The following is a 25,496-nucleotide window of genomic DNA, read 5'->3' on the forward strand; positions in this document are numbered from 1 at the left end:
CCCCCCCCCCCCCCCCAAGGGTGGAGAGCCCTCCGCAAACATGACAGGTCTGCTGTAAGACACTCGAGAATCTTGTCAGGGGTAGGTCTCAGGCTGAACTGGAGAACCTGACCGGAGTGTGTGTGTGTGTCGGCAGAAGGTACACAGTGTGTGTGCGTGTGCGCACGCACGTGCCCGCGTGTGTGGCGGCAACAGGTACCGAAGGGAGGGTGCGGACTGGACGTGCGTAGCTGCGCCCCGGCCGCGGGACACCCGGGTGGAGAAGCCACTTCCCGCTCCGGAGCCCCCACCCACTGCGGGCGAGCCCGGGGCGTGGACAGGGGCCACGGGCCGCGGCGGCCTCGCGGGTTGGGTGGCGGGGCGTCCGGGGTGTGGCCGTCGCAGGGCCCTCCCCCCGAGCGGCTCCCGGCCGCGCCGCCAGCTCCACGTCGCGCCTCCCGCCCCGCAGCGCAGCCAGCTTCCCGGTAAGACGCCGCGGGCGCGCTCCCCTGTCGCCCCCCCGGCCCCTCCCTGCAGGCGCGCTCGCCCCCTGCCCCCGCTCCTCTCCCCTCTCCTCCCAGGCCCGGTGCCGGGTCCCCTCCGGCGGGGCGGCGGCGGCCGGGAGGCGCGTGCCCCCGCGGAGCGGGCGGAGGGGCCGGGGCGCCCGCGGGGTGGCGGGAGGCGCGGGCCGCGTCCCTTGTCCGCGCGGCCGCCGGGCCCTGAGCCGCCCTTGTCGCCCGCAGGCCATGGCCCATCAGGAGCGCACGTTCATTGCCGTCAAGCCGGACGGCGTGCAGCGCGGCCTGGTGGGCGAGATCATCAAGCGCTTCGAGCAGAAGGGCTTCCGCCTCGTGGCCATGAAGTTCCTGCAGGTAACGCGGCGCGCCGCCGGGGTGCTCCTGCTTCCGCTCCCCGCCGTGGCCCTCGCCTCCGCGGCGACACAGCCGCCCGAGCCCAGCCCCGAGGCCCGCGAGCCCCGGCGCCCTCCGCAAGGTTAAACGGAGGTGACGTGTCGCCTGCCCGGGCTCGCCGCCTGCGGGGGAAGCCCGCCCCCGCCCGGGCCTATGCCCCGGCCCCCGCGGGCTGCAAGTGTGTGTGTGTGTGGGGTGAGGCTGCAAGTGCCCGGGGGGGGGGGGGGGGGGGGCGCGGTGGCGGGGGGAGCCCTCCCGTAGCCGGCTCCCTCCAGCTTAGGGCAGTGCCTGTCCCTTCCACGCCACAGGTGGGGGCACAGATCTGGACCTTAAGGGATAAGTATTGAAATCTTAACCAGGCCCATCTGGGAAGAAGAGAACGTTCTCGGTTAACATCTGAAATGTTTACAAGGACACTGGGAACGGACCTCTCTCTGGCGTATTTCCTTCAACAGCAGACCCTCCACATCTAGATTTTCTTTTTTTTTTAAAAAAAAAATTTTTTTTTAAACGTTTATTCATTTTTGAGACAGAGAGAGACAGAGCATGAACAGGGGAGGGGCAGAGAGAGAGGGAGACACAGAATCTGAAACAGGCTCCAGGCTCTGAGCGGTCAGCACAGAGCCTGACGCCGGGGCTCGAACCCACGGACCGCGAGATCATGACCTGAGCCGAAGTCGCGGCTTAACCGACTGAGCCACCCAGGCGCCCCCCACATCTAGATTTTCAAATCACCTACTCTTTAGGGTTGTACCATCTGTAATGCCAGGGACATTATGAGGGTGTCTTCATGATCTGAACAGTCTTTCTACTAAAAGAGTGTCAGGGTTTGGAGAGGATAATTATTTTATAGATATACATGTATATATCTATACACATGTATGTATATGCGTATATGTATGTGTATATATATATGCACACATATTGCATACATGTATACACACTTACATATGAATGCGGGTTAACATATAACTGGACTTCTAGAAAAGCCGTCCTTTGAATGGGGTGTTCTGGGGATGGGATGGATCCATATTTGAGCCTCTCCAGCTTACTTCCTAACTGCAACCTCCTGTTCAATGCCAGGCCTCGGAGGAACTCCTGAAGCAGCACTACATTGACCTGAAGGACCGCCCATTCTTCCCCGGGCTGGTGAAGTACATGAGTTCCGGGCCGGTTGTGGCCATGGCAAGTGCTTTTGGGGGGGTATGGAGGAAAATAAGGGCTGGTACAGGACTGGGCTTGCACAGTGCCCGTGTGTCTTTTTAGACATCGGCCCAGCTACTCCAAATGCCTTGTTTTACAAACGGAGCCCGCTGGAGTTACTCAGTCGACAGAGCTGCTAGGAGCTTGGGAGGCAAAAGCAAGGGGAAAAAGTTGTCTAATCCAGTGCTAGAAATAGAGCAGTCGATTTCCTCCTGTGACATTTGTGTCCAGTTGGGAAGGAAGAGAACAGAGGGTACAATAAGGAGGTGCAGAGTCGTGGAGAAAGTGGACCTCCTTCCTGTTCTCTGAGGATGGCTTTGTTTCTGCTCTTCCCTGCAATGCACTTTTTGTTTTCATGCAAACCTAGTGTCCCGTGCTAACAGTCTGATGCCCATCCCACTGCCCCTGTTCCAGTCTGATCACTTTTCTCCACCTTCCATCACCGTTTCTTGTCCGTGTTTGTGGCTGCAGAAGGGCCTTCAGTCCTGTTAGCCTTCCTCTCAGGCTGGGAAGTCCCTGGGTTGGGTAGGTGGTTTCTCTGTCTCCTCGCAGCGTGCCCGGGATGGAGTGCGAGCACCTTACACCGGCCCCTGCTGTCTGCTGGGGCCGGCTGGTTGGCCATGTCACTGACTGGTCTGATTGAAGTGTGCCATCAGGCAGGGCTGAGTGTTTGTTCCCGGTGGCCCCAAAGGACAGATCTGATGCAGTTCCTTTTCCCTCCTGTCCAGGTCTGGGAGGGACTGAACGTGGTAAAGACGGGGCGAGTGATGCTTGGGGAGACCAACCCAGCAGATTCTAAGCCAGGCACCATCCGTGGGGACTTCTGCATTCAAGTTGGCAGGTGAGTCCCGAGGGGCGCCAATGATGTGTCCTCAAAGCCACTTAAAAAGGGTGGGGGGTGGGTACAAACCATTTGGGGCATATCCCAATTTTAGGAAGGCTTGAACTTTTAAAATTAGGTGGTAATGATCACTGGATGAAAGCTCCCTTAAAGGGTTACTTCCCCCTGGGCTACTTAAAATTTTAACCAAAACCTCACAGAAGGGAGCTGCATGTGGTAGGTCTCAGGGGACACAGCCAAAGAGCCTCTGCTCTGTGCGGTGCTGTGTCTGTAGGCGTGTGATTTAACCCTTTGGTTCCCTTGCTGTATAAAATCTGGGCAAAAACCTTACAGAGTTTAAGATCCAAATGGAATAGAGGGGTTGGGCGTGTGAATGTCTTGGCTGAGCTTTGCAAATTAGTGTTGTAAGAAAATGCAACAGAAATGGCCCCCGATGGTGAATGTATCCCATCTCGTCTGGTTCTCGGTCTGGTTCTCCCTGTTTTTCAAAATGAGAGAAGTAATGCTTTGTGGCACAGCAGTCTTGGGGTACAAACACTCGTTTTGGAAGCGGGAGCATAACAGAGCTGAGCCACGGGATGCTTTTGATCCAGTACTCTTAGAATTTTATAGTTGCTTTTAAGAGGAAATGCCTTGGGTCTCCTGCTTCAGGTGGCAGTTTGGCGGGAAAGGTCTGCAGCGACCATCCTTTGCTTCAGCCGCGAACAGACTTTTGCACTCTAAAATGTGGTAGCCAGTGATTGTTGTCTCTCTCAGGAACATCATTCATGGCAGTGATTCAGTAAAAAGTGCAGAGAAAGAAATCAGCCTGTGGTTTAAGCCTGAAGAATTGGTTGACTACAAGCCTTGTGCTTTTGACTGGATCTACGAATAAAAGGTGGACGGAGCATCAGTCCCCTTCGGCACCCCCTGATGCGTCCCCGGACACTGCTCTGCATTCCACTGACTTGGAAGCCAGAGAATCAATCTTTCTTTTCTAAAACTTACTAATAAAGCCCTCGGAAACTGGTGCAGCCTCCTGTGCTTACTTGATGCCAAACTGGAAGAAGTGACTTGGTCCCTTGGCTTTCATAGCATTATCCAGAAGCAAATGATCCTACTTGCGGTGGAAGAACGGTCTGCCCCTTGTCAGCATCTGGGTGCACTTGTAGACTCTAGGAGGGAAAGTAGTGAGGCGGACGAGGACAAGTGTGGCACTGGTTGTGTGAGTACGGAAACTGAAAAGGAAATAATGAAAATAAGTATCGCAGCTGCCTTAGAGGATGTAGAAAAAGGTGGGTTTCCGTACACAGAATTTGTTGAAACTCGCCAAGGGTGAAACGCGGACCAGTCAAGTCCAGAGTTACATCTTTTTTGACTGAAAACTGGGCGAGTTATGTCTGAAGAAATGGAAGTCTAAGGACATCTGTAAGAGGAGGATGATGTCCCTGCAATGCAGGTGTAAAAGAATGTGGGGTGCCTGGGTGGCTCAGTCAGTTGAGCGTCCGACTTCGGCTCAGGTCACGATCTCGCGGTCCGCGAGTTCGAGCCCCGCGTCGGGCTCTGGGCTGACGGCTCAGAGCCTGGAGCCTGCTTCCGATTCTGTGTCTCCCTCTCTGTCTGCCCTCCCCCGTTCATGCTCTGTCTCTATCTGTCTCAAAAATAAATAAAACCTTAAAAAAAAAAAAAATTGGAGGTTACAGGAATATGTGGGTTTATGAATAGCTATGTTCTGTTAGGCAACTGGTGAAAGTTGATATGCGACTTGCATATAAAAGACTCCGTATTATTTAAGAAAATTTTTTTTTCCCCTCGGGGCGTCAGGGTGGCTCAGTCGGTTAAGCTTCTTTCTGACTTCGGCTCAGGTCATGAGCTCACTTTCGTGAATTTGAGCCCCGCGTCAGGTTCTGTGCTGACAGCTCGAAGCCTGGAGCCTGCTTCGGATTCTGTGTCCCCTCTCTCTCTGCCCCTCCCCTGCTCACACTCTGTTTCTCTCTCTCTCAAAAATAAAGATGAAAAAAAAATTTAAAAAATTATTTTTCTGTATTCTTTTTGAGAGAGAGTGAGAGAGCATGAGCAGGGGAGGGTCAGAGAGAGAGGGAGACACAGAATCTGAAGCAGGCTCCAGGCTCTGAGCTGTCAGCACAGAGCCCGACGTGGGGTTTGAACGTGCGAACCATGAGGTCATGACCTGAGCCGGAGTTGGATGCCTGACAGACTGGGCCACCCAGGTGCCCCATTGTTACTTTTTTTAATGCATATTGCTAGACTACAAAACAATGACAAAAATACATTGACAGTTTGGTGCAAAAAATGTTACAAGTTCAACATTTTCTAAATTATTTTTCAATGTCACATTTAATGTTTATATACGCTACGTGCTGTCACTACATTAAGTAGAAGTTTGATTATTAAAGTTACAGATGGGACAGTTCCGAGGTTCAGCATTTTTTTTTTTTTAAATTTTTTTTTTTAATGTTTATTTATTTTTGAGACAGAGAGGGACAGAGCATGAATGGGGGAGGGTGAGAGAGAGGGAGACACAGAATCTGAAACAGGCTCCAGGCTCTGAGCTGTCAGCATAGAGCCTGACGTGGGGCTCGAACTCACGACTGCAAGATCATGACCTGAGCTGAAGTCGGCCGCTTAACCTACTGAGCCACCCAGGCGCCCCCCGAGGTTCAGCATTTTAATGTGTCCCCCGGTGATCCCTCTGCACACGGGCTGAGGTACTTGGATTAGCAGCAGCAGTTAATTATGGGCTTATTTTGTGTGAAGGCTGTTCTAACAACTTTACATACATCAGTTTATTTACAGTCTTCACAACTCTTAGGAGGTTGGTATCCTCACTTTACAACTGAGGAAACGGAGCCAGATTACAGACTTAACCAGTAAAGGAGTAAGGTTTCAGTGCCGGCAGCTGGATTCGGACCCCACGCTCTTGGCCACTCTGCTTTACCTAGTTTTCCTTCCAAGTGACTCCAGAAAATTATAAGGTTGGAGGGTAACTGGAGTCAAATTTGGAGTGGGGAAAGCTGTGGACTTTACGGTGTGGACTTAAGGACTTACTTTGGTAGTGAATGAGAAAAGGTGGACTGTGGTGAGGGTAAATCCTATATACCAGCTAGGTGTGTGAAAGCAGTTAACTCCTTCAGGACCTTTTATGATTTCAGTACAACTTTTATTTGAACGTGTATTACACGCATTGTTTAAAATGCGTTACTTTAGGGGCCCTGGGTGGCTCGGTTGAATGTCCGACTCTTGTTTTTGGCTTAGGTCACGATCCCAGGGTCATGGGATTCAAGCCCCACATCGGGCTCTGTGAGTGTGGAGCCTGCTTAAGATTCTCTCCCTTGGGGCGCCTGGGTGGCTCAGTCGGTTAAGCCGCCGACTTCGGCTCAGGTCACGATCTCGAGGTCCGTGAGTTCAAGCCCTGCGTCGGGCTCTGTGCTGACAGCTCAGAGCCTGGAGCCTGTTTCAGATTCTGTGTCTCCCTCTCTCTGACCCTCCCCCATTCATGCTCTGTCTCTCTCTGTCTCAAAAATAAATAAACGTTAAAAAAAAAAAATTTAAAAAAAAAATGATTCTCTCCCTCTCCCGTACTTGCTTGCCCTCTCTCTAAAAAAAAAAAAAAAAAAAAAAAAAAAAAAAAAAATATATATATATATATATATATATATATATACACATATATATGTATATAAAACCTTTAAAAAAACAAAATGCTTTATTTTTTTCATCATAGTATGTTCTTTAATCTCCACCCCCTGGTTCCCTCGTGCCCCCACCCACCTCCCCTCTGGTAACGGTCAGTTGTTGTCCAGAGTTGAGTCTGCTTCCTGGTTTGTCTCTATTTTCCCTCCTTTGCTTGTTTTTTAAATTCCACATTGAGTGCAAACATGTGGTATTTATCTTTCTCAGATTTATTTCACTTAGCATTATACTCTGCTCTATCCATGTTGTTGCAAATGGCAAGATTTCATGCTTTTTATTTATTTTTAAAGTTAGAGAGAGAGAGAGAGAGAGTGGGAGTGAGAATCTGAGCTGTCAGCACAGAGCCTGATGCAGGGCTTGATCCCACAAACCATGAGATCATGACTTGAGCCAAAATCAAGAGTCAGATACTTAACCAACTAGGCCACCCAGGCACCTCCCATTCTTTTTTATAGTATTTTATTATTTTTATTTATTTTTAAATTAAAAAACATTTTTTTAAATGTTCATTTTAGAGAGAGTGTGTGTGTGAGCAGAGGAGGGGCAGAGAGAGAGGGAGACAGAATCCTAAGCAGGCTCCAGGCTCTGAGCTGTCAGTACAGAGCCCGACATGGGGCTCAAACCCATAAACTGTGAGATTATGACCTGAGCTGAAGTCAGACACTTAACTGAGCCGCCTAGGTGCCCCTATTAATTTATTTTTAAAGTTTATTTATTTTGAGAGAGAGCACACACAAGCAGAAGAGGAACAGAGAGAATCCCAAGCAGGCTCCACACCGTCAGCACAGAGTCCGACGTGGGGCTCAATCCCACAAACCGTGACATCATGACCTGAGTCGAAATCAAGAGATGCTTAACTGACTCAGCCACCCAGGCGGCCCTTTTTTATTTTTATGGCTGAATAATACTCCATTGTATTTATATATACACTATATTTTCTTTACCCATTTATCTATGGATGGACACTTGGGCTGCTTCCATAGTTTGGCAATTCTAAATAATGCTGCAATAAATAATGGTGCGTGTATCCCTTTGAATTAGTGTTTTTGTATTCTTTGGGTAAATACCCAGTAGTGTGATTGCTGGATGGTAGTGTAGCTTTTTGTGTTTTAAGTTTATTTGAGAGACAGAGAGAGGGAGAGGTGGTTCTAGTTTTAACCTTGAGGAGCCTCCATACTGTGTTCAGTGGCTGCACCAGTTTGCATCCCCACCAGCGCATGAGGGTTCCTTTTTCTCCGCATCTTCGCCAACACTTGTTTCTTATGTTTTTTTTTTTTTTTTTTTAAATTTTTTTTTAATGTTTTTTTTTTTTATTTATTTTTGGGACAGAGAGAGACAGAGCATGAACGGGGGAGGGGCAGAGAGAGAGGGAGACACAGAATCGGAAACAGGCTCCAGGCTCCGAGCCATCAGCCCAGAGCCTGACGCGGGGCTCGAACTCACGGACCGCGAGATCGTGACCTGGCTGAAGTCGGACGCTTAACCGACTGCGCCACCCAGGCGCCCCTCTTATGTTTTTGATTTTGGCCATTCTGACAGGTGTAAGGTGATATCTCATCATAGTTTTGATTTGTATTTCCCTGATGGTAAGGGATGATGAGCATCTTTTCATGTGTCTGTTAGCCATCTGTGTTTCTTCTTTAAAATGCATTACTTTTTTACAGGGTTATTTGCTTTTTGTCAATAGGCAAACCCTATTTGGCCTGCTTGTGAGACCGGCCAAAGAGGGTTACGCCAGCCTCAGCAAGTCTGTAAGAGGAAATCCTTTACTGTTCTCCCTGATCTCACAAGGCTGGGTAAACAACACAGGGCTAAAAAGTTACTTATTTCTGGGAAACACTTGTTACTCTTAATGCATATGCTGGGCATAAAGCACACCAGAAAACTAGTTTCCTAAGAGGCTTAAAGAATAATATATATATATGTTAAAGCTCATGGGACTGTAAATGAGAGCCAAGCTGGGAATTCCCATGTACTAGGCAACTATTCAAGCCATTTAAGGTAGAAAGCAGATACTGTTTTTCTTGGAATGTGTTCTATATTTCTAAAGTGTGATGATGAAATTAACCCGGGAAGAGACTCAATCCATTATCTTACATCCATAAAATTCTCTGCAGCTTTTTAGTAAATGTTGAGTAACTTACCGAAGAGACTGTTGGTAAAGGAGGGTGTCTTGCATTTCCTCTTCATGTAAACAACAAGAGCTAGCTGGGATAATTTTTAATTTTTTTTAATTGATTTTTTAAAAAAATTTATATCCAAGCTAGTTAGCATATCGTGCAACAATGATTCAGTAGATTCCTTAATGCCCCTTGCCCATTTAGCCCATCCCCCCTCCCACAACCCCTCCAGTAACCGTTTGTTCTCCGTACTTGTATCTCTTTTTTTGTCCCCCTCTGTTTTTATATTTTTGCTTTCCTTATGTTCATCTGTTTTGTATCTTGAAGTCTTCATAGGAGTGAAGTCATATTTGTCCTTCTCTAATTTCGCCTAGCATAATACCCTCTAGTTCCATCCACTTAGTTGCAAATGGCAAGATTTCATTCTTTTTGATTGCCGAGTAATATTACATTGTATATATATACCACATCTTTATCCATTCATCCATCGATGGGACATTTGGGCTCTTTCCATACTTTGGTTATTGCTGATAGTGCTCTAGCTGGGATAATTTATATACAGCCTAGGAATTCTGTCTGCTGTTGAGGTTAAGGGAGCTTAGAAAAAAGTCCCCCATGGGGCACCTGGGTGGCTCAGGCAGTTAAGTGTCTGACTTTGGCTCACGTCATGATCTCACCGTTCATGGGTTTGGGCCCTGTGTCGGGCTCTGTGCTGACAGCTCAGAGCCTGGAACCTGGTTCAGATTCTGTTGTCTCCCTCTCTCTCTGCCCCTCCCCCACTCACATTCTGTCTCATTCTGTCTCTCAAAAATAAATGTAAGACTAAAAAATAAAAAATGAAAAAAAAAAGTCCTCTAGCAAGCATGCCGAGGCTGAAACAGCATGTTCTAAAGTGACGAAACCTCCCTGCCGGCGGTCGCACTCCCCTCTGCCCATGCCGTGCTTTTGCCATTTACCTATGAAATCCTGGCTCAAATGCACAGCCACATCCACATATCCATCCATATTCTGTTCCTCCCTTGTCAGCTACCAGCAGATTCTTCCTCACTCCTGTGCTTGCTTTCCCACATAGGGGCACAGGTTCTGGGAGGAAGGAACTGACCCCTCTCAGAGACCTGTGATTGCTTACAGAAGGCACTCAGTACTTTGAATAAAAAATGACACCCTTCAAAGACTAAAGCGTATTAAAGAACCGCTCCGATACGACTCAACTTTAACATTTTATTTTGTGTAAAAAAGGGCAAATTTAGTGAATTATTTTCATCTTGTACACAAAGTTATAATTTTAATGCTTTTCACATCCATGCTGAAAATTTGCAGTTTGGTAAAAATGAAAGGAACATAAGTTTCTCTGAAGGAATTTTTCACGCCATTATATACACTTCCTGAGAAAGTCTCAAACACTTTCTCAATGATCACAAGTTACCAAGAAAATAAAAGATTAAATTTGTACAGATATTGATCTATATATCAAATACATACAGAAATGATGTAAAAACCTTATGCAGTTTACTTTGACCTCTGTCCTCAAAAGATTTGCCCAGGGACAGATGCTTTTCTTTTGTATAAATGACTGTGGCTTTATTTAAAATATGAAAATCAAAGGAAGCAACCCAGTTTAATCACAGTATTTTTAAAATCCCTTCCCAATAGTAAAGGATCATTACCAAATATATAGCACCATAATACAAATATTGATGGGAGAGGGTATTCACATCACGCAAAATTAATATAATAAAAACAAACAAACACTGAAAACCCGTGTTAGTATCCGTAGAAGTTGTTGATAACAGCTTTAGCTTTCCTCATACACAGCAAGGAAAAGGTTAAAAGAGTTTAAACTACCAAAAATCCCCAAATAATCCTAACAGGAAAAAAATGAAAGCAAACCCAAGGTCAGCAGTACATTTTGAACCGTAAAAGAGAATGGGGCTATTGGGTTGTACGACTGGAGTTATGGCTAAGACACCAATCTCCTCTGCACTGACTTATTTCCTGTTTATCAGCGGCAGGAGTTAGAGCCTGAATGATGAGGAGGGCTTCAGATTGTGTTTAGGCTGCTAGGAAGTCCTTGCCAACCTTTAGCTGTTGGTCACGGGGTCAAGACAGGAAACACTTGGCGAACAGGTGGGAAATTTGAAAACACTCAGAGCCTGGTTTTGCTATATAATTGGAAGCTTACAGGACCTGGCTACAAATGAGCATTGTACACAACTCATTACCAGGCTCCAAATCAAATCCCTCCTGGGTTTCTCAGGTCCCTGCAGAGCCCCAAAGCCCAAGGTACTGGCAAAGCACACCATGCAGCTGCTTCCTGTGCCCCTGTCACGTGTCATGGAACCAGAGCCTGAGAACGAAGGTCGTGGTAAGCCCTGCTTTGGAAGTCTTCCAGGCTTTAAGTTTATGGGAAGATTCTTTAAGTTAAAGATTTGGGAAGTGTGAGGATGTCACATTTACAGTAGGTCCCTCTCAGTAAGGTTGTTTAAGATAAATATCCAGTAACTTAACAGCTGAATTCACATATATTTGACACGTGAGAATCAACCTGGCGTTGATATGATCTGCATTTATGCCCCTAAAGAGTCAGTATTAAGAAATGTTGACATGCGATTCCATACATTCTTACACTATAAAGTAACAAATTTTACTTCCAGTAGCAACTACAAAACCTTATGTTATTAACCCCTCTTGCATAGAATGAGGTAAACCTGTGCGTATTACCAATGCTATTTATTCCCAAAAGTAGAGCAATATTTTAGAAAATAAATTGCTGGTTTTTAATGTTCTATGCATTTTAAAATTCAAACAAAAATCTCACCTAAAATGGTCTCCTGGGGCTTTCCATTACCATTTTTTTAAAGCATTCCATAGGCTGAAGGACTTTAGAGGTTAATCATTTTGATTAATTTCTAATTAGCCCTACCTATATTCCAGAGGAGATGGCCAATGTTACCACTCTGAAGAGGCCAGGCTAAGACCCAGAAGCACTTCTAGAACAGATGCAATTAATTCCTGAGAGTTTAGTTTATGAACCTCACTGGTAAACGCTAGAGCTCTCTCATTCAGTCACAACTCAGAAGGTCTGAAAAATGCAGAGAGCAAACCTTTCACCAATTTACCCTTGTATCCTTTTTTTAAAGGAAGCCATGTGAATTTTAAAATAGGGAATGTCTGAAATGGTCCAAATCAGTTATTATTGTTAAAATTAATTTTGAATACAATTAAAAGACAATTCATACTATATATATATATATTTATATTTATATATATGGAATTTTAAGAAAATTAAATTCTCTTTCAAATTAGTTTTCTAACAAATCCAGGATAGTTAAAAGCAGAGCTGGAATGATTTTGAAATCTAAACGGATTTTTGGCTTTAAACAACTCTGAATTTGATTCCACTGGTAATACAGCAGAACATCTGTTTTGGGGTGTGGTTATACCAAGTATCATCTAACTGATGGAGGGAAATGGTAGAGGCCTGACCAGAATCCCTCATGTGGGGTATCTTTAGTAAGGAAAATAAAATGAACTACGGACAATATTGCATTTTCCCCAACCCCTCGACATGTAGACTGAGATCCTGTATATCTTGTCAACCATTCCAGTTTAACACTTTAGTGTTAGGATAATCTTTTTTTTTTTTTTAATTAAAAGAGAACATATAAAAGTATCCAGAGTTCTTCCAGTTTCATATAGAACTCCAAATAAATTTTCACAGAATGAAAAACATTTCTGTACAAACATTTAAAATGGGCTGCAATAAAATGCCAACAAGCAGAATTAATTACCCCTTCCATGATCCTATGTGGTGATGAACCCTCCCTGGGAGGGGGGGTTCAGTTGCATATTTCTGCAGCAAAGGAAGCTGGAGATGTGACTGGCCTAACTTCTAAAATCCCAAAATCTCCCAACAGGTACCAAAAAGGTTCATTTGTAATGACAGTTCATTTGCATTTACAATTATATCCTTCTTTTAAATCATTTCCTTCAATCCTGCTACCTAAACTTTAATCTTACCAAAAAGTTAGAATTTCAGTTGTTAACAATGCACATAAATCCAAACTTGGAAAATATTACAAAATTCTTCCAAAAGCTTCAAATACAACACAAAAATTGTCCATCTTTATAAATTGAAAAATTTCCCCCCACGACTAAAATAGTTTCCCCACCCACCTGAAAAATCTGGAACTGAAATTTTCTATGTTTAGCAAAATGTCCCAGTGGAATAGCCCCGCTGTACAGCTCGGTTGATTATAAATCAGTCCTGTGTAAAACCCCTCCCCTCCCGCCCCTGGGTCCGCAGCCCGCCTCAGGGCTCCTGTTTGATGTAGAAGCTGGCAGAGCCATTGCTCTCCTGATCGGACGCTCCTTGGAGGAAATTATAATCCTCTCCATCTATCAACTCCTCCTTCAGCTGCAATGTAGTCACTGCATGAGAGAGATAAATGCGGGGGATGTGATTAAGCCTTTCTGGAAAATTCAGATTACTTTCAGTCTTCAGGTTCCACCAGCTTTATACAGTTAATAAGACTTCTCCATGTCTTCCGTAACTCTTAAAACTAACCCCCAGAAGTATGAAACTTTAATTCACTTTAATTCTTAAAATATATTGGCAGTTAAGAAAGTCCCAGAAAGGAACAATGCCGTAATCTAGACACTGCACAATGAACCTCTTCAATGAAGTGATCACTGATTTGATGAGAATAATTTGAATTTTTCTTATAACTAAGTATTCACTTTTATGTCAATGTCTATACAACAGTGACGCATTTCTTGCATGATTCTGAACTCTAATATTTAAAAGAAGTGACGTTAATAAATGACTTCAATATAATCTTATCGTCTCCAAGGAGTACCTTCATTAAAAAGACTCCCTGTAGAAAAAAGATATAAATTTGGTAATAATAGTAAAACAGTATTATAAATAATATAAAGTATGATATCATCTATGATAGACATGTTTATACAGAATTTTCATATTCATAAAAATAAGTCACAAATCTGATATTGGATCAACACCTATATTAAAACTAAAATCATGGAAAACTTGAGCAATCATTTTAGGTAAAATAAAACTTTACTGACATCAGCAATGTGAAAATCATTGGTGCAAAATGGCTAATGATGGCAACAGCATCACCTAACAGCAGTACTGCCTGAGTCCTTATCGGAGGATCTGAGGACTTCCTTTTTTAAAATTTTAAGTAGGCTCCACGCCTAACATGGAACTTGAACACATGACCCTGAGACTGAGTTGCATGTTCTACCGACTGGGCCAGGCAGGTGCCCCTGATGACTTCCTTTTTAATGAAGACAAACCCAACAGTCTAGGCGGTCCTCGATTCATAAACAGGCCATGTTCTAGTAAGTCTTTATTTCTGTGGACAACTGTTTTTAAGTTTCTAGTATTTTCAGTGGGGTTTAGATTTCTTGATAGCCACTGAAGTCATGCTAGTCAGAGTCGTTAGGGACAGGAAGGCTTCTTTCTAATGCATGGGCAAAGATGAAGAAAAAATTTTCTTCTTTGCTGGGCCCAGCAGTGGCCTTGGGCAAAAACTTTAGGCTACTTAATACTGAAATTTTCCTTTTTTAAAAAAATAAATCCCTCTGAAGTTACTGTCCTTCAACACAATTATCCAGTAACTTCAGATTCCTCTGAATCCTTTCCTGGAGGTTCATGGTCTACCATTACTTCCTACAGAACTCTCCTTCAAAAAATTACTTCCCTACTTTTTAAATAAAAATGGTCTCAGCTAGGTGCTAAAAACTAGTCTTAGTAACCACCAACTTCTCAGAAAGGTATTTAGGTTTCTTAAAGAAGTTACCGTTTAACCAAAATTGGGCTGGTCAAGCTCCAAATACTGGAAAGAATGGGTGGTCCTGTATGCTAACACACTGACTGGGATCCAATCCCACGGTAAGCAGTGCTCCCTTCCTTCTCCAATTTCTTCAGCACAAGGATGTGTTAAATCAGAGGTCACAAACGGTGTCCTTCCCACTCCCTCCTCCCATGGTTCTTTTAAATTTGACTGAATATTTGGAATCAAGAGATTTCCCATTAAGACCCTGGAAAGTAGGGACACTTGGCCACAGACAGCCAGCTTTTCCAGGGGCCGTGGCTGGGGGAGCTGACTGCCAGCGCAAGCCTCCCTGGGCCGCGGTGCCTGCCACAATCACGTTTGAGCAACGTGTGACTCCCACTCATGCTGGCTGTGTTACTCTCTGAGATAACTCGTCTTCAAATCAAAGGTGCAAGTTTTGTTTTTTCCATTACGGATCTTTTCATTACAATTGGAACAAGACGATGTGCACATATATGGAATGGAAACTGGGAACTGCTTATACAGAAAGAAAAAAGTCCATTTATGAGAAGAATTAGGGCTCAGAGAGTATTTAGATGAACAGTAAGCCAACTGAGTTTACCTGAATCACTAACTAGATAGTACCACCATGTGGAACAATATTAAAATGGTTATATTTTTAAAGTCAAGTAGTGCAGTCACAGAAAAATACTTTCTTCCTGATCATATTTACAAAGATTAGTTTAAAAAATAGTGGTCTTTCGGGTGCCTGGCTGGCTCAGTTGGTAAGGCAATGGACTCTTGATCTCGGGGTGGTGAGTTTGAGCCCCATACTGGGTGTAGAGATTACTTAAAATAAAATCTTTAAAAGAATAATGGTATTTGATATCTTAATAATTTAAAGAATAATCTTTTGAGAGAGGTCAATTCACTTCATTTTACTTTGGTATTTGTTTTGGTAATGGTGTTAAAAAATTCAATAGTCCAAAGACAGAAAAGCGAATACACTAAGCCTATAATAACAGCAAAACAAACACCAATCAGATTGTTGGGAAACTCAAAGTAAACACGACTGTGCAGTTCTTCTTTTGCGTAATATAATTAACGATACTTTTATGGAGACTATCAAGAATATAATGGTTAACCTTTAAATCTAACCAACACATATTAATTGTTAAGGACATTTGAACAATACCATGAAAATAAATACATGGAAAAGAAAAAAAAAAACCAAAACACAACAAACCATGTTTCATTAAAGGTGCAGTACCCACAATAAAAGGTTGGTTAAAACAGTATCTTGTTCTAGGATGATCAGATGGCTAAATGAATGAGAAAAGAGTTCCTGTGCTTCAGACCAAACGTTCCATTCAAATGGATGTTTGTTTTTTTGAAATGGGACAAAGGTAAGTCGAGATTCTAAAGCACATCCTGAAACTATCTGCATTTAGTATAAACAACAAATTTCTGGAGTATGCTTCCACTCATGTTAAAATATGGAAATAATGTGCTTAAAAAAAAGTAACTCAAGAGAAAGGTGAAAGGCTCACTCAGATGTGGAATGCTTTGATGCACAGTCTGATGGTTTTCATGGAACCTAAAACAATGCCGGTCTGGTATCTTCACACGAATCATTTCTCCTTTCTAGGCCTTATACTCAATGAATGATGGATGAAATAAAATAGATCCTGTGGCTGAATGTGGCGCAAGTGCATTTTTCTAGCTCCGTTCTTAAAAGGAAGTCACTTTGCTGACTCTCATCACTAATATTTCAGGAGATGAACTAATGGAAATCATATTTTCCTAGCTGGAAGTCCAGAAGTAATAAACTCTGAGTAGCTAATCAAACTGTAGTTTCCAGGTAGTTCAGATAGCAATGTAGTACCACAGTTTCACCAGAGTAAAATCACACCAAGTCCCACATGATGTGCCCCCAGCTCAGAAGACACTACAGACACCGGTGGAAGAAGGAAGTCACTTAGGAGACCCTGTGGTTTCCATCCCATGCATATACTCTTAAGTTCTGCCAATCCTAGAACTTAGGTTCTATTATACATGAATTAGTAACATCTTACAAAATGTGACACGCACCTTTTAAATTAGTCTAATTCTTAAAACCCGATAAAAATGCCAATAAATCCAACAAAACCCAATAAAAATTCAAACGTATTCAGAGCTCACAATATCTATAGTTAATTGCTTAAAGACTATTTCATAAATAACAAGGTCAAAACAAAAGAGACAAACAAGAAAAGAAACTGAAATGCTCTTTAGATAGACTTTAAATGTTTTTCCATTAAAGAGGAGATAAACTCGTATTTGCAGTCCTCATCTACTTTTTATACAAAAGAGAGTAATTTCTTCTAGAAATAAGGATATTATTAGAGTGATCTTCAGGAAGACAGAGTAGGAAGAATGAAGATGACCTAATACCCTGGTAAGGAGACTAAAGCTAAAGAACGTATCTTAAAAATGGCACTCCTGTCCCCCACCCCCCAAAACCCCAAGTCCCCCAAAACTTCAGGTATAAAGATATTACAAACAGAGGAGGAAGAAGAAGAAAACACAGCTAGGTATCAACACCCATCAGGGTTTTCAACATACAAAAGGCATTTTAAAGAATACAGATTAAATAAAACAAGGGAGTTTAAAAGCAATAATTAGGATATGGCAGAACATATGCCAAGGCTAAGACAACTCTGGCTTCTAAGTGCTCTCCTCCGCACTCCTGTCTGAGGTTCATCACACGCAAGTGAAACCTTTCTAGTATTTTATGGTGCTATGTTTGTTCTTAGCAATTACAAAGGGCAAAACATTTTGCATTCCTTACAAGCTAGTAGCTTCACCAAACCAATTAAATTCAAATTAAATGTCACTTACTTAATCACTGTAAGTACATAAGCGTGAAATAATGGGAATTAAATTTTACTCAAATTCAACACCGAAATTACACAAGACTGTACTTCCAAGTCCATGTTATTCAACTAAGATTGTGGTAAATGTTACCACCAGAACCAAAATTCCATGGGAATGCAAAGCCTCATATTTGGCTCTGATTAATCAGACTGATCCCTAACGGTGTGCTTCTCCCCTGGTCAAGCTACATGGAATTCTGCAATGGAAAATGTTCAGCCATTTTAATGAAACCACGAACCAGGACATGCTGCCTCTCAATTCCACCAACTGGAATGATGAGCTTTCTCATCTGAAGCTCAGAAGTGGTTTATAATAAAATAAAAACCCCTCCCTGATGACTTAACTTAGTGAAGTGACTACCAAGGACTAGTGAAGATGAAGTTTTTAGTTGAAAGAAAAATAAAAATTTAATGAGTCAGCATCTGTCACGCCAGACCATGCTTTGTCTCCCACCGCCCTGCCCAGACTTTCACCCCCTGTAGTACCTGAGGTGCTGACGGGACTATTACCTGTTTTGAGGCTGGGAATGAACTCTCGGCTAGTGCTGGGAGGTGGGAAGGCCTCCGGGGCTGTCTGTGCTGGAGGAGGAGTCAACTCTTCGTCACCAGAGAAGCTCCTCCGCACCCCACCTGTCATGGGCAGGCTCGACAAACTGACAGGCTTCTTCCCAACTGGCATCTTCCTCTCTAAATATCAAGTCAGACTAAAGTAAGCTTTTACTTACATGCGTGGTAAGAAAAGTGCAATATAACTAGGAAAGATTATGTTGCATAGGATACTCTGAAAAGAGAACCAACTATGCAAGGTCTGTGTTTCTGAAAACAAGGAGTGTGAGTGTGTGTACACGTGGGTGTGTATGTTGGGGGTGAATGGGCGGGGGGGGGGGGAGATTATTTCTGGTCTCTGAGAGCCTGGTAATCCTGGTTCCTGACTCTCTTAAACAAACAAAAAAAAGGATATACACACACGCTAATACATAAATTATATATATATATATTTTTTAAATGTTTATTTATTTTTGAGAGAGAACATAAGTGCAAGTGGGGGAGGGGCAGAGAAACACACACACAGAGAGAGAGAGGGGGGGGGGGTGGGGCGGGGGGGAAGAGAAGGAGACAGAGAATCCAAAGCAGGTTCAGAGCTATCAGCGTAGAGCCTGAGGCAGGGATCAAACCCATGAACCATGAGATCATGACCCGAGCCAAAGTCAGACGCTTCACCCACTGACACACCCAGGTGCTCCTCTGGTTCCTGATTCTTAAATCAATTTAAAAAAACACAAAGCACGGTGCCTGGCTGGCTGTCAATGAAGCATGCTGACTCTTGATCTCAGGGTCATGAGTGTGAGCCCCATGTTGGGTGTAGAGATTACTTAAAAATAAAATACTTAAAAAAATATAAAATAAAACAAAATGAACTACAGAGAGCATTTTGTGTGGAGAATAGCTGGCTAACTTCCTTCAAGAAAATTTTAGCTTGAGGGGGTTGACAAACCAACAGGAGAGAAAGAAGGTTTTAAAACCCGACTGCAGGGTAGCATTCCACTGCCCAGACAAGGCCAAACACTGGCTTTCAGGGAGAATCAGTTGAATAAATGCAGTATCCAGGTGGCAGGATTGTACTGATATGAAATGTGCTCCCCTACCTTCTGGTTTACAGTCTAGTCTTTTAATAACACTTGTAATTCTTACACTGAAAACCATTTCTAAAATATAAAGCCCGTTGTCCGCAAGTACTTAAGCAATCTAATATCTTCTGAAACGCCCTTTTGATTATAGTTTCCTAAGCAAACATAAGCCTTCGAAGACTTATACAATGCTTTCACCAGCAAAAAAAGTACACTAAACTTTGCAAATAGTGAACCACCAACATATTCCATTAGTCAGGTTGAAAGCTAAAGGATACTTACATATCTCTGGGACTAGAAATTATACCTGTTTTCTTCCAGAGTACACAAATGACTCAGGCAAGAGCAATCAGAACTTAGGCTTCATGAAATCAGGGCTACAAGATAAATCTAAGTTACACAGTACCTCCTATGTAAAATGGTCTGATAACTAAGCTAGAAGTAATCGCAAGTACACATTCAACTTGCAGCTGCCAAACCAAAATCATGTGCAGCAATCGTTTAGGCTTTTCCTCATGTCCCACACACTCGCAAGTTAAAACGCAAGGAGGTTCTCCAACTCTCTCCTACCTATAACAGCCCCTGGAGATGGTTCAGAAATTAGTGCTGGGTTTCCTGCTGTAGAATTACTAAACCCTGAAAAAATTAAGGCTTTTCAGATTGGACAGATCACATGCATACAACGGTCTGTATGATCCTCTTGGCAGAACATGACTCTATTTTCTAAAAGCACTAGAAGTTGTCCCTCTATAGAATGAACACAGATCATTACAAAACAAGCTAGAACAATGAAGCCAACCATCTATTTCTGTTTAAAAAAAAAAAAAAAAAAAGACCAAACAAAAACACAACACTACCAAAGAACACACTGATGGAGGATTTTCAGGACAAAAAGACCAAAGAGGTAGAAGATGAAACCACAGAGCCATAAGGAATCTGTAGGCAAATTTAAAAACAATAGGGTTTGTGGCCAATCTGCTGTTGACATTGCATATGCAATGGACAAATTAGGTTCATGGACCCCAAAATCTTTCTTATTGGGGCAAGTAAAGTTTTGTGGGAAAAATTTCTAATCAACTATCTGGTGAGCATTATAAAAAAATAAAAGGAACGGAGAGTACCCTCACAATGAAGACTGCTTCTTCTTCATTCACATGGCACTATATTCCTTATCCTCAATTCCAAAATCCACAGTTTTTCTGTAAAACTTTGGCAACAAAACCAGATCTCACTTGGCGATACTATTTATAATCTTTATTTGGCCCACTTAATGTAAACATTTACATATATTTTGTCTCAGAAAATGTGCCAGAGTCTATAAGCAGTGTTACATAATATATGCTACATACTACACTTCTTTTCTAAAATCTGAAAAATTCTGAATTCCAAAACACATCTGGTCCCAAAGGTTTCTAATAAGGGACTGTGGGTTTATAGTCCTTTTCCTTCATATGTCCAAAGGACAAGTTAAAGGCATCAAAGATGATGCCTTTGCATTCAATATTGCTCTCAATATTGAGAGCTCTTGCAATGTTACAGTTAAAGAACATGTTATACATTTAAAGCTAAATTCCTTTTTCCAGCTAACCCAGAAATGTGGTACTATTAAATGTCACTATAAACTGGCATACTGATATCACTTCATTAGTTTCTTACTTCTTCCCATGGCCCATTAATCCAAAATAATTAAACCCCGTAAGGTGGAAACAAACCCGCAAGAGTCACAGTGAGGGAGGTGTGTGAATTGTGTACCCAGTGCTCAGAAATTAGTCCTAAAAATTATATGTCACATAGCCACGGAGTAATAAATGTTTGTAACACCTTGGGAAAAAAATTCTGAAATCTCTCTCAGTCTTGTCCAATAGAAAGTGATAAGACAGGCCAAAGCAGGCTGTGCTATCCAATCTCACAGAAAGCTTAGGGATCACATGTGCTATGGTTAGTCCACTGACAAAGCTGCCTTGTGAATTCTTCCTCATCATTTCCAGATATGTTGGGGATCGCTTCCATCTGCCTGTCTGGCAATGCTCTCTAAAGTTCTTTTAGGTGAATATCAAACATGGCAAGCAGCTAGTGGGCAAAATAACTATGGGCAAATGGGAAACCTATACCTCTAATATAAAAGAGAGTGCGAGAGAAAGGCCTGGAGGTTATCCCTGTTGAATCTGACTTGGGTTCCATGCCGGGAGGACATGAGAGCGCCATGGCAGTGGGTGGGGAAAGTTTGTAGTCCCCAGTGAGAAAGAAATTATACATAAATGACGATAATCAGAAAGTAAGGGTATATTTGGTTCTTCATGCTGCTTCAGTCTCTTGGTTGTTAATGAGACAGATTAACACTTATTTGAACATATGGCAAGTCAGCTTGAAAAATCTGTTTTAGTTTTAATTCTCAAACATACTTGTTACTTTTAAAAATATCCTTACATAAAAATAATCTGATCTCAGAACGAAATATTCCATGACAAGTTTTGTGAAGAGAAAAACTTGTGGTTTCCTATGGTGGGGGACTTTGAAAAGAATCATATCTTTAGATATGATTAGAGTTATCAATGTTATCAATAGAGTTATCAATATCAGTATCAGAGTTATTAATAGAGTTATCAACTCATATGAATAGAGTTATCAATATATTTTATTATGTTATTTTGGCTATTAATGGCCATTATCATTCACTGTAAGGTAAAACATAATGTAGAAAACACACTTTAAAAAACCATTCTTAAGCCTGACTTTGTTAGCCATCAACTTGAGTTTTATGTAAGTCTCATTCTAGAAAGATTGTTTTGGTTTATGAAGGATGGGTTTCCTAGGCTCCAAGTCTCTTGTAAGTATCAAGCATTTATTTTTTTAAAGTTTAAAAAAAAGAATTAATTTTCAGTAGGTTTGCATATTATTTTAAGAACTACTTGTATTCTCTTCTTTACCATATAGGTTTTAAAATATGATGGTAATCATGTTTCTTGTCAACTAAAACATAAGTGTTTCTCATTACTGAAAAGGTTTGCCTTTTATGGCATACTGCACCTTTAAGCATAATTTACATAATGCACAGTCATCAGCTCTCGTATGGTATATTCGTTTCTGTGCAAGAAAACCATGACCCCAACTGGTTAATAACTTAGAAAATGTATATAAACACCATGTGGTGACCCACTTTTCTTATGTCCTTTGTATTGCTGGGACTTAGCCTTTTTCTTCTGTTTTGATGAACCTGATTGGCTTTCTCTTGATGCTGAAAAATAAAAGGGAAAATTGGTACCAGATAAGCACTGCAAGCATACAACTCTAGATACAACTTAGATTATCTTTACCAAGGCCATTATACTTATAAAAGTACATGATGCTTTGAAAATAAGGGTGCTTGTTCCTGTAAAACCCATGATACCACAGATTCCACTACTTAATCAATAAGCACTTATTTTATATATATATGCATATATATATATACACACACACACACACACACACACACATATATGTATACCAATAAATTTTAGCTTATACTTTCAAACTCGTTAAAACAAGTCTAATTTGGTGGGTGCTCTTACTGTCGTGTCTCTACAGTCATCATGTAACCGACTACTGAGTTCACACTGCCATGGTACTCATGGTCTGATTCTGGGATATTGTTGGTGAATCTTAAGATCTTACCTGGCAACCAATCAGATAAAGGAATATTCTTGTCCTGTGAGCTCACAAGATGATTTATGTGAAATAGTCCTCTGGAGAATTGCTGATTTTTACAAAAGGACACCTTTTCTGTATACCAACTTACACTGTGATGCTGGAGGCTGTAGCTGATATCCAGTTAATTGACACCACCCTACAGGATAGAGGTCAGGGGACTCACAGTCTACCCACTGATCATACTCTTCTTCCCATCCATCAAAATGTATCCTCAAGAGACGATGAATAATTCGAGTGACTGTGGCTACACATATTAACCGTGGCTCCATGAGATCTACTGCTTCTAATTTCATTCCTACACGAAATCCGTGATTTGGAACATCCTGACATGGAGAAGCACAACAGGAACACTGGTGAGAAGAAGTATGCCCGAGTCCACCATCACTAAGAAACAAAAGAAGCGACGGATCCAAATAACCTAATTTAAACCAAAAAAAAATCGCAAATTCTTCTCTAATTATTAAAGCATGTGAAGGTGAAGCATTTCAGAACTAGTCAGGAAATGTATTAATTTCTGTTTTACTCAGATTAAAAATGAAGCAAAGTTTGAAAACAAGCTTCATTTCCTAGGTAAAGAAAATATATTGTTCTGTTTATACTAATCTCCATTAAGAAGTTCTAATATAAAGCAAACACATTTTGACCAACAATGATCTGCATTCGTGAGGCATCAAAAAAATTCCACATAATTATGCCATTATTTAAATTTACCTTATTAAATAGTTTTACTGGTGCTGCAATGGAGCCAGTTTCCCTGAGGTAGTCAAACCATTTAAAAGGAAGTTTTGTGTAACCTGAAAAAACACACCTGATTTAACTGGCAGTTCATTTAAAATTACCATCATATTAAAACGTAGATAGAAAAGGTTAACTCAGTACACACTAAAATCTCGGGACTTTAGATTATATAATAAACTTTAACTCTTGCACTCACATTATTTAATGCAATAATTCCTCCATGTTATAAGGATTTCTTCTTTTTCTAGACAGACACAGGTGCACCTACTTACCCAATGCAAGAGTGTCTCTCTCCTGTCTACCAGAAGAATTATAAACTTTTGCTTTTGTAATCCTACGCTTAGGATAGTCTAGCATTTCATACGTCACAGTGATATTTTTCTGCTGGGCAAACGCTATTTTATAGGCCTCTGTTTTTAGTTTTTCCCCCTTCTTTTCTGAAGAGAAAAACCCAACGCTCAGATACTGAAATTAGGAAAGTCACTAGTTAAGACTTGAGAGCTATTTAAGGGTATGCCTTTAAAAAAAAAAAAAAGCCACATGGTATTCTAAAGATGGAAACTTGCTTTCCCTCAAAGGCTTTAGCCTGTATCTATTTTTAAAAAACGTTTATGTATGCCATAACCTACATCACCATCTCCACAGGGCTCGAGAATACCAATTCATATTACAAAATGTACAGATACACAGGAACAATTCTATACTAATATAATTTATCAAAGGTAGCTAGAATATAGTGCTTTATGTGTGTAAAGCACCCCACAGCTCTTGTTATGTGTATGTATGTTTGCATACAGGAACACATGTAATATGTCCACACAGCAAAAAAAAACCCAGGGCTGTGTTAAATGATGTAAATAGATACCACGTAAAAAGAAGGCAAGGATAAAGACCCAGCGTTCACATTAGGATGAAATACCTCTAGGTGGAGTAAGTTCAATCATGTTAATTTCACAGAAACCAACAGGGAAAATAGAAGGGGAGGTTGCGTGATAACAGAACCAGTCAGATCCATCTGCTGCTTCTGAGCCATCGATCCCAATCATCAGGAATCCGTCAGCCAGCACCTTTCAAATTAAGAGAATTTCAAGTATTTGAAATTAGACACCACTATTGTAAAAGTGATCCTTTAAGTGACACTCTACAAGAAATGAAAATCTACCACATAACGGTCTCCTCACTGCATTACGCTAGCAACTCAAATGGGAAGAACCTATGCGGACTGCAGTGTGCACCAGCAACAAAAGCAGGGTTACACAGAGTGACCTCAGAGGTGTAGGAAAAGCGGTGCCTTTGCGGATGGCTGAGGTGCTGGCTGCTGTGGCCCATGAAACAGGGCTGAGTGCTCCTCTCCGATTTAACCGTCTAGTCTCAGCGCGGCTCTGCGTCCTACTCGGTAACTCTACTCCTTTCCTTCTGATTTCGCAGAGGAGTTTTTCCAAACCTTTTCTACCTTCGTCAAGCTTTCACTTTCCCTCTCCTATGCTACAGATACCCACGCTCCTGTATGACAGAAACGAAGGCCACCCCGTGCAAGGGTCCCCATATTCCTTCTTTGGCACCCCTGACTATTTTAGGAGGTAGTACCCCACCCCACAAAGTAACTTTTCCATCTTGTGCTATTACCACTGGTACCTGGCTCCAAAAACACTATCTTGTATAATCTAACGTCTCCCAATTTTCACTGCATTAAAAATATTGAAAAATATTTAATTTTGAAACAGTTCACACTTACAGAAAAGGTACAAAAATAGCACAGTGAACTCCTATATACTTCACCCAGAGACCCACTTCAAGGTTTATACTATGTAACTCTTTGCAGTCTGATTTCTGTCCTGATCCTGCTAAAATGCCAAATTTCACTAGTGACCTAGTTTGTCAAATCCAGAGCCTTTCTCCCAACACTTATCCTCCTCAAACCTCAGCCTCCCTGAAATATCTGATATCCACTGACTACTCTCAACTTTCTGCGAC

General features: G+C 42.1%; 2 protein-coding genes across 18 annotated transcripts in view; one reads left to right on the forward strand and one right to left on the reverse strand.

Moving 5' to 3' along the window:
• The first annotated feature begins 333 nt into the window (after nt 1-333).
• LOC131497144 (nucleoside diphosphate kinase B) lies at nt 334-3,943 on the forward strand. The gene is made up of 5 exons (XM_058703171.1): nt 334-464; nt 723-851; nt 1,974-2,075; nt 2,822-2,934; nt 3,691-3,943. Exons 2-5 carry the CDS (start codon nt 726-728, stop codon nt 3,806-3,808), a joined length of 459 nt encoding a protein of 152 aa, XP_058559154.1. The 5' UTR covers nt 334-464; nt 723-725; the 3' UTR covers nt 3,809-3,943.
• A 6,011-nt stretch (nt 3,944-9,954) lies between these two features.
• MBTD1 (mbt domain containing 1) overlaps nt 9,955-25,496 on the reverse strand; it is a 71,475-nt gene continuing 55,933 nt past the window's right edge. For 15 of the 17 annotated variants that reach the window (XM_058704738.1, XM_058704740.1, XM_058704736.1 and 12 more), the window contains 6 exons: nt 24,442-24,589; nt 23,496-23,578; nt 22,873-23,107; nt 22,252-22,329; nt 17,977-18,153; nt 9,955-13,178 (listed from right to left, as the gene is read on the reverse strand). In XM_058704738.1, the coding sequence (XP_058560721.1) occupies nt 13,060-13,178; nt 17,977-18,153; nt 22,252-22,329; nt 22,873-23,107; nt 23,496-23,578; nt 24,442-24,589 (840 nt within the window). In that variant the 3' untranslated portion in view covers nt 9,955-13,059. The remainder of the gene's footprint in view (nt 13,179-17,976; nt 18,154-22,251; nt 22,330-22,872; nt 23,108-23,495; nt 23,579-24,441; nt 24,590-25,496) is intronic. The other 2 variants (XM_058704743.1, XM_058704742.1) reach the window with 1 other exon arrangement.

This window comes from Neofelis nebulosa, chromosome 16 (genome assembly GCF_028018385.1).
Source record: "Neofelis nebulosa isolate mNeoNeb1 chromosome 16, mNeoNeb1.pri, whole genome shotgun sequence".
NCBI lineage: Eukaryota > Metazoa > Chordata > Mammalia > Carnivora > Felidae > Neofelis > Neofelis nebulosa.